Source organism: Podarcis tiliguerta (assembly GCF_965153285.1).
Source record: "Podarcis tiliguerta genome assembly, chromosome: 12".
In the NCBI taxonomy this organism is placed as follows: domain Eukaryota; kingdom Metazoa; phylum Chordata; class Lepidosauria; order Squamata; family Lacertidae; genus Podarcis; species Podarcis tiliguerta.
Window position 1 is genome coordinate 9,691,543 of NC_139545.1, and position 8,933 is coordinate 9,700,475.

At 44.3% G+C, this 8,933-nt stretch overlaps 2 protein-coding genes across 3 annotated transcripts in view; both read right to left on the reverse strand.

Annotated features, from left to right (window-relative positions):
* Positions 1–6,716, reverse strand: part of GLB1 (galactosidase beta 1) — a 39,812-nt gene extending 33,096 nt beyond the window's left edge. The window contains exons 1-2 of one of the 2 annotated variants that reach the window (XM_083406955.1): positions 6,587–6,716; positions 883–1,048 (exon numbers count right to left, since the gene is read on the reverse strand). Coding sequence is in view for 1 of the 2 variants with exons in the window: in XM_083406954.1 (XP_083263080.1) it covers positions 6,587–6,637 (51 nt within the window). In the remaining variant the exon portion in view is untranslated. The remainder of the gene's footprint in view (positions 1–882; positions 1,049–6,586) is intronic. The other variant, XM_083406954.1, reaches the window with a different exon arrangement.
* On the reverse strand, positions 1,619–6,725 carry TMPPE (transmembrane protein with metallophosphoesterase domain). The gene is made up of 2 exons (XM_083406959.1): positions 6,587–6,725; positions 1,619–3,585 (listed from the first exon to the last, which is right to left on the reverse strand). Exon 2 carries the CDS (start codon positions 3,448–3,450, stop codon positions 2,122–2,124), a length of 1,329 nt encoding a protein of 442 aa, XP_083263085.1. The 5' UTR covers positions 3,451–3,585; positions 6,587–6,725; the 3' UTR covers positions 1,619–2,121.
* Between the last annotated feature and the right edge of the window lie 2,208 nt (positions 6,726–8,933).

Consider the following 8,933-nt stretch of genomic DNA (forward strand, 5'->3'; position numbering starts at 1 on the left):
TCGTTTTGATTATCTGTACCAGCACTGGAATATTCAATCCTAAAAGAAACATCTATAAATCAATTCTCTCTACAAAATCAGCATTTCTTTTTTCCCACTGCTGCCGCGCTCTCATCTTGACTCAATAAAATCACCATTTTATAGTTCAAATCAGAGGAAATAAATACAGTGGTACCTCGGGTTAGTAACTTGATTCGTTCTGGAGGTCCATTCTTAACTCGAAATTGTTCTTAACCTGAGGTACCACTTTAGCTAATGGGGCCTCCCGCTGCCACCGCACAATGTCTGTTCTCATCCTGAAGCAAAGTTCTTAACCTGAGGTACTATTTCTGGGTTAGCAGAGTCTGTAACATGAAGCGTCTGTAACCTGAAGCATCTGTAACCTGAAGTACCACTGTACATTGCTACCTTCCGCTTTTTCTTTCAACCCTCTTATTTTAATATTTTTCGTTCATAACCCTATTCTACAGGTGCATGCCTTTAGGTCTGTATTAGCCGTCCTCTCTCTCCCAACCCTGATCTTCTGTCTTGGATCTCTTGCTCTTCACATCCCACCAAACCTTAAAAGCTCTGCCCTCGCTGCCCAGTTTAGCTTGAACCCATTTGTCAGAACACCTGCCTGATGCCACCTCTCACGGTTTAAAAGCCAACTGTTCTATGAAATCTTTGGAACAATCCCCTAGTTCCCATGCCCTACAGGTAGCTAAGCATAAGCATAACTGAAATAATCACAGATTGCTTCCCCATTTCCCTGACTGCTTTCTTTGTTGTTCCCTGTACTGATTTTTGGACTGTAAACTCAAGTCAGGGACCAGTCCTCCTCTTGCATTCCATCCACCACCATGCACACGGACAGTGCTATATAATTAAATATCTACTTACTAATCACTCTACCGTACTTCTCTATTTCAGGCAGAAGTTGCAAGTTCTTGGGTCGTGTACTAAAATAAGATTTTAATTCCACCAAAACAGTCTCATTTAAGTTCTTCCACAGCATGACTTAGTTCTTCCACAGCATGACAAGACAGCAATCCTACCGAAAGGTCCACTTGGGATGAGCAGGGACACTCTCACCAACAGTAGAGAATAAATAAAAAATTAAAAAAATGTCCAGTAGCACCTTAGAGACCATCTAAGTTTGTTCTGGGTATAAGCTTTCGTGTGCATGCATACTTCTTCAGATATACTGAAAGAGAAGTCACCAGACCCTTAGTGGGAGGGTGGGGAGGTGTTTTTCTCAGAAGGGTAGTAGGAGATGGGTGATGGGACTCAATGGGTATGGTAAACTGTTGGACTCTTGGACTGTTAACAACTGCACTTAGTCCTGAGGGGAAAAGCAAGGGATAGTAAGCAGGCGACCAAAAATAGCTTTAGCATATGTAACGAGACAAGAATCCAATATCTCTATTCAGACCAGTTCTCTCCATAGTTTTCAGTTTAGTAATAAGTTTGATGTATGTCGCTGGGGAAGAGATTCCTGCTTGTAGTCAGGGCTAGATTTGAGTCTTCTTTTAATTTGTATACCACTTTCCACAAAAGGGGATTGTGTTCAGAGTAGGTCACAATACACAAAGCGGGAAGCAGCAATACACAACACGCCAAAAGCCACAACAATGAGTATGCTTTAATTTAATATTTTTAATGCATTTCAACAATTTCAACAGCAATTCACAGATCAAAACATAACACTCCAATACAGAAATCAATGCAAGAACTCTGGATAAATATGAAAGTGCCACCATACAAAAGCATAAAATAGGAATTTTCAAAAACACAACATTCTGGTTTGACAACTTATCTCACAACCTTGTTGTTTCACAGTCTCTTACCTGGGGCAATGTTACACACCCCAAACGTAGGCTATTCTCAGAGTTTTCATTAAAGTTTCAGGGGCGTTTCGAATCCCAAAAAGCTATTAAATTTTGTACTTCATCTTATTCATTATAATTATTCTTTATTAATTTATATACCACTTTAATTTCAAAACAGGGCTTGGTAACCGAAGTAATAGAAGATTCCATGACTTGCAGGTCTAAGCACCTGCTCAGCAGTATTCCAGAGAAATTGTGGCATTTTATGAACAAGACGATGCACTGCACAAGCCAAATGAAATAAATTATTTTATACTGATGAGTGAGAACGCAGAATTATCTCAGTTATTTCTGCTCTACTTCCCAATCTCATTGGCATTCCATAATAAAACGTCCCTGGGCTAACATACACAAAAGTGTTTTGTCCGACCTTGTACAAGCCAACAAAGAATGGATTCAAGAAATAGGCAGCAATATTCAGAGGAAATATCTGCCCTCCGTGAGTATGCCCAGACAAGATCAAATTTATATCTGGCCGAGCTTGGAGAGCCCATTTAGCAGCAAGTGGCTGGTGGGCAAGAAGAATGATGGCATGATCTGTGCCACAGCCTCCAAGAGCCTTATTTAAATCCATCCCATGGCCAGGGTAATGCATTGCAGTAGCCTCGATATCGTCTACCCCTGCCAGACAAAACCAATCGGCGCTCCTACCCTTGGGGGACATAATCTTGACGTTCTCATTATGCAGAGGGCGGATGTTTAGTGATTTCAGCAGTTCAAACCAACTGTTGACATCAGAGGTATAGTACTCATGGTTTCCTGTGACAAAATAGGTTCCCAGTGGGGAGTTAAGCATGCCAAGAGGTTTCACAGCATGCCCAAGGCCTTCCACGTCAGAATCAGTCAAGTCACCCACAATCACCGTGATATCCGGTTTCAAGGCCCTAACCATTTTTACAACCATTTCCAGTTTGGTCTTGCCAATGGTTGGCCCCAGGTGAATATCTGAAAGCAAGACCACCTTCAACTGGTCCATAGATGGTGGCAGTTTGTGAACAGGAATCGCTACTGACTTCACTGCAGGTGGCTGGGAAGCATTGAGGAGTCCCAGAACAGTCAACACAACCGTCAACACAACCGCTAGAGCTGGCTTTATTGCCAGTTTGGCATTTTTACTGGCACTGCCCATCTTTGCCTGTCTTTGGAGCAAGAGATTATAAACTTGTTCCAAGGAGCCTAGGACAAAGAGGCAGAATATAAGGAGGATGTACCCTCCAAGGCAGGTATGAGCAGCTAAAGAAAATAAATATGGTTCCTCTGCAACAAGCAGCAGAACTGTAAAAAAGCTGGAGTGTGCCAAAATCAGGAACATTAACACAGTTGTTTTCCATAAGGTGAAACAGGACAACATGGGAGTTGGTGATCTGTAGAACACGGTCACAAGGCTTCTCCATATGTGAAGCGATCCTATGAACATCAGGGCGTTAGCAAATAGTAACATCTGCAGTCTGACCAGCCACCTCAAACGCTTCTCCTCAATCCTGTCAGCCAAAAATGTCCGAGATGCTATCATGGAGAAGAAGACAATTCCAGCAACTGCTGCAGCCTTAGTTTTAAGTGACAACTCTTTGAAGATCATCTTTATTCTTAAATGGTCCCAGATTCTTCCTTGTTCTTCTACAATATTTTCCAGCAGGCAACAACGTAGCTCTGGGGGGATTTCTTGGTCTGAAACCCAGTAATACCATCAGCTCTGGATAATAAAGAACATTCCCTAGTGTAGAAACCAGGAAAAAGGAACCAATGATACACAGCAATTGCGACACTACATTTTATGATTAAAAAAACTATTGCTGTCTCAAAAATATTTTCAAAACACAATGAATTAGAAGTACAGTGGAACCTCGGTTTTTGAGCATCTTGGAAGCCGAACGATTTGGAACACGAATGCCGAAAACCCAGAAGTGAATGCGTCCATTTTTGAACACGCCTTGGAAGCCGAACAACTTCTGAGGCACATTTCTCCATTTTCTCAATGGAATTTGCCGACCGCTCATTGCGCCTCAGTTGTCGAACATTTTGGAAGTCAAACAGTTTTCTGGAATGGATTACGTCTGACAACCGAGGTACCACTGCATATGCAGCAGCAGAATTTTGAGCTTCAGAAAGTGTAACCGTCCGATTCAAAAACCTCCACATTTATTCTGCCGTTTGAGAAGCTCACCAGCCAGAACTGGGAGATCTGGGCCAGAAGAGCAAGGGGGTGGTTTTTGGCCACAGGGCTCTGGAATGTTCCATCCCTTGGAAGCATCTCCTCGGAAGCTGGCTGCTACGCGTGAGTACTTCTGAGTCCCAAGGGAGGACCGGGGGAGGAGATGGCTGAACTCCAGGATTTGCTGGCACAGCCTTGGGGCTCAGAAGTACTCACAAGTACCAGCCAGCTTCCGAGAAGAGGCCTCCAGCGACTCTTTGCAGCACATTTATGTCCACAATGTATTCTTACTTTGTAAATTATAGGCATCACGTGTATAACCAGTTTGCACAAGAATCAGAAACGATCCTTCTCTGAACCAATTCAACTACAGCTAGCAGTTCATAAGTAGTGTTCCCACCCTCAAAGTTTACTCAGCTTTCGGAAATATTGTCTCATTTTGTGGGTTCAGCACCACAAACTGATACAGATACAATGGATGCTCTAGGAATGCAGCTCATATTGCTCAGGTGGTCTTGGTTAGCAGTGGCACCAAAAGGACACATCACAGCTTGGTGAGGCGAGAAAGGAAAGGGCTGATTGCTACAAAGGGTGAGTCAATTCCTGTTCCTGCATGATGTTTTTGTCCCGCAGCAGCTGCAGCATCAGCAAACACAATCCCAACTGGCACAAACTCGGAACACTTAAAAAAAAAATCACGAACACATCAGTCACACAAACACAAATGTTATGTTGTCCACCCTGGCCAGTATAATCTTGACAAAATCTTGTAATCGTGAACTTTTTTGTGGTCTCGTTTGTGGCACATGACCAGGGGTGGTCCAAGGCCTGTCAATGCCTGAGGCAGAAGTTTCCCTGCTGCCCCCATGATGGAAGGGGGCACGAGGCTCTGCAAGCCCCTCTCCATCTCCTCAAGCCTTGCCTTCCCAACAGGCTGTGCCAGGGAGGGGTGGGGAACTTCAGAAAGCGCTGCTCTTTAAGGAGAAGTACTTTCCAAAGTTCCTTTCCAGGAGAAGACAGTGCCCTTCTGCCGCTTCTGAAGCCTCCCTTACCTGGGTTGCTTCTGCAGCGGCAGTGGGACCATGTGCTCATGTGCTCTTCCATTTCTGCCGCCTGAGGCGGCTGCCTCATCTAGTGTCGTGGATGGGCCGGCTCTGAACAAGAAGACTGCTCCTTACAATTAGGCAATATAGCAGACAAGAGTATGCTTGTAATTCACACGTTCAGATCTTTGACATGGTTGTAGCCATTGTGATTCCGCTCTTCTCAACAAGGACGCTTTGTTTAAGCTATTGTTTCCCATGCGTAATGCTTTGGGGACCTTAACATTGTTTGTTAGTTACTGTTTTGCCCAAACATGCCAATGGTTTTTTTTGGATTGTCCAAAATTATACTTTCCATCGTAGCAAAGCTCATGAAAGCAAGATAATGTAACATGCACTTGTACTAACAAAGCGGCAATTCCTGTTCCTAAAACTAATGTAGGGAAAAATTATGCTGTGGTTGCGTCCATGTAAACTGGCTAGAAATAACAATGTGCAACATCAAACACTATTAAGAGTCAAAGTTGGTTGCTGTTAAAAACTACAACACTGTCTGCTTCTTATTCTAATCACTGTCAGCAACACCTAATAGCCTCTAGCAAAAGGTTACATAATACTGGATTTTAAAATGCATACTGTATGTAAAGTAGCAGGTGAACAGATATCTTGTTTCCTTTTATATTACTGCTAATGAGCTGCATTAGACGCAGGTGACGCTGTGGTCTAAACCACAGAGCCTAGGGCTTGCCAATCAGAAGGTCGGTGGTCCACGACAGAGTGAGCTCCCATTGCTCAGTCCCAGCTCCTGCCAACCTAGCAGTTCGAAAGCACGTCAAAAGTGCAAGTAGATAAATAGGTACCACTCCGGCGGGAAGGTGAATGGCGTTTCCGTGCACCCCGTCCCTTATACAATGCAATACTGGCTAGCATTTATTTATTTCACTTAAAATGCAACAGGAAGTCTTTCAACCTATCACCTGCTTTCCAAAGTCCACTTGTGGCTCGCTCCCTTCAGTTGCTAGTGACAGGGGAGTAAATTCGTTTTATAGAGCACTCTGGGAGTTCAGCAACAGAGGAAAAGCAGTAGGAGCAATTGTGGAGCTTGTGTGGATCTCTGGGCTAGGCGAAGATAAGGGTGATTTCATGTACACAGAGCAATGCAGCCGAAGCGAAACACACCCTTTTGCAACTCTATTTTCTGTGCACTTCCTCAATCAGAATTCTGCTCAAAACCCTATGCAGTCCTCGCAGATCCATCTGCTAAGGCTCGGTTCCCTCCTGTTCTTCACACACCCGACCCAACCCTCATCGTACAGGAGACCCACTTGCATTCAGAGATGGCGGTGCGTGGAATTGAATTGCACTGCGCTCACCATAACGCAGCAGACCCACAACCCTCCACTGCTCCGGGGAGCCCAGTGCGGAAATGCAAAAGAGTGCCTTTCTCCTGCGCAAGAAATAACCAAGGCTACGATCGGGGAAATGGGGAGGGGGATATAGCAGCAGCAATATCAACTTACAGGCGATCCAAATCCCGCGTGCAGAAGCTGCAGTAAGAGCAGAGCAAACATTGCGGCAACCAAAAAAAAACCCAGATGATGGGAAAAGGAAGGTCGTTCCAGCTTCAGCCCTCCGACCGCCTGACTTCGGAGTCAGCTGACTGGAGCTTCCGCCCCAACCAGCTAATTGCAATGCGGGGAAAAAAGGAAAGAAGAGGTGGGGAGGGGAGAGGGAGGAAAGGGAATGCAGAAAAAAGGTGACGCAGGTTTTTCAAACCATTTGCCAGCTTCATTATTTTTCTTCATCACGTCTATTCATGGTCGATGCTGCCCTTGAAGGACGTAAATCACCCAAAAGGCATTTGCAATAAAATACCATTGCAATGAAGGGGAGAAAAACACATTTTTATTCTGCAACTGAAAGCAATAAAAATCCTGCATTGCTTTGTGTGTGTGTGTGTGTGTGTGTGTGTGTGTAAAATTGTAAAACATCAGACGTTGAAAATTTCCTGATAAAGGGCTGCCTTCAGATATCTTCTAAAATAAGGTTACCATGTTTTTTTCAAAGAATCTGGGGATACTTTTTTTAAAAAAAGAAAAAAGTTTTTTATTTTTCAAAAAGATTAAGAAGTAATATCTTCTCTTCTGTGGTCTCCTCTGTTGTGTGGCCTTCCTCTGGGTCCCAGCTTGCTCTCTTGGAGCGCTAGGTGCCGTGGAGTAGGCTCAGACCACGCCTGGGCTCAGCCACGTGTCCTTGCCCTCCTGGTGCTCTCCTACCTCTCCTCAGTGGCAGTGGCAGCAGTGCAGCAAGGTCAGGGCTCCCCTCTTTTTTCTCCTTCCTCTTTCTCTCTCTTCCTTCTCCTCTCCTCCTCCTCCCTGCATTGGCTCCAGAGTTTTCCTGGCCCCGGAGCACCACTGGGCAGTCAGCTGGGTGGCCAGGTGCTCTCACTCCTGGCTCGATTTGGGTTGCGAGGTGCTGTCAGCAGTTCCCCAGTTGACGTGCCGGGCATCCCCGTTCCCCCTCAACAGCGGCAGTCTCAGCAGCCCGGAGCCAGCCTGGTAGCGCAGTTGGCTCTGGCTGGCTTTAGGAGCTGCTTGCTGCCGTTGTGCCCGCCATTTTGCTTCGCCGGAAGTCCTCATATGATGTGTCTCGTGCTGTTGAACCAATTACACAACATTCATTCCCTACTACTAAATCTACAACACTTAAAATATAAGTCTGGGTTATAAGATAATGAATGTTTGATGACATCAGATTGATCATAAATGGTTATTAGTAAAAAAAGTAAATAGAAAAAGATCCAACATTTTTAGATATAAGGAAAAGTAATTATACATTATATATTAAGACGATTATAAAATCAAATTATGACAGAGGGAAAGAATTTGCGGACAAAACATATGATTGGGAATACAGAGAAGGGAGGTCTGGGGAAGTCGGGGAAATTGTTTTTAATATTTTTTTTTTCATGCTCTATTGCTTTGTGTTTGTGTGTTGTAGTGTTTTTCTGTTAGTTTCTTTTGTTGTGAAATTTCTTGTTTGTTGCTGTTTTGTGTTTACTGTAAAACTTAATAATATATATATATATATATATATATATAAGTCTGGGGACATTGAATGAAATCCGGGGACGGATTTTGTCCGGTGACAGATTTGTAAATCCGAGGACTGTCCCCGGGAAACGGGGAAATCTGGTAACCATATTCTAAAAGTCTGATGGGAGGCTGCCTGTAACCTCACTTCTCACAGTGAGGGAACCATCAGAAGTCCCTCAGAGCTGGACCTCAGTGAACAGTGAACAATGGGTGGAGACTCTCCCATTGGTATACTGAGCTGTGGCCGTTTAGAGCTTTAAAGGTCAGCTCCAAGACTTTGAATTGTGCTTGGAAATGCACTGGGAGGCAATCCTCTAGGACCAGTGTTATATGGTCCTGGCAGCATAGCTGTCAATGTTTCCCTTTTTTTACGGGAAATTCTCTTATTCCGAATAGGATTCCTCGCAAGAAAAGGGGAAAGTTGACAGCTATGCCTGGTAGCCACTCCCGGTCACCAGTCTAGAAACTCAGCTGTAGTGTGTTCTTGATTTGATTCAAAGGCTTCCAAATTGGGAAGTAACTCTGAACAATCCTTGATTACTCTGCACACCAGGATGAACTCTTCACAGGGCCTTCTGCAGACATCCACAGAGGTGCTCTCCCAGGCCACATGCCTCTTAGACAGCTAAACATTACTACACTGAAACCTAAGCATTATTAATGTCCGCAGTCAAAATGTCGAGTGAGTTGGGAACGTCGGTTCAGCCCGAAGTGGCTGCGCTTTAACAGCACTTTTCAGACATGGAAAGAAGATAAAGTCCCAACCGGAGAA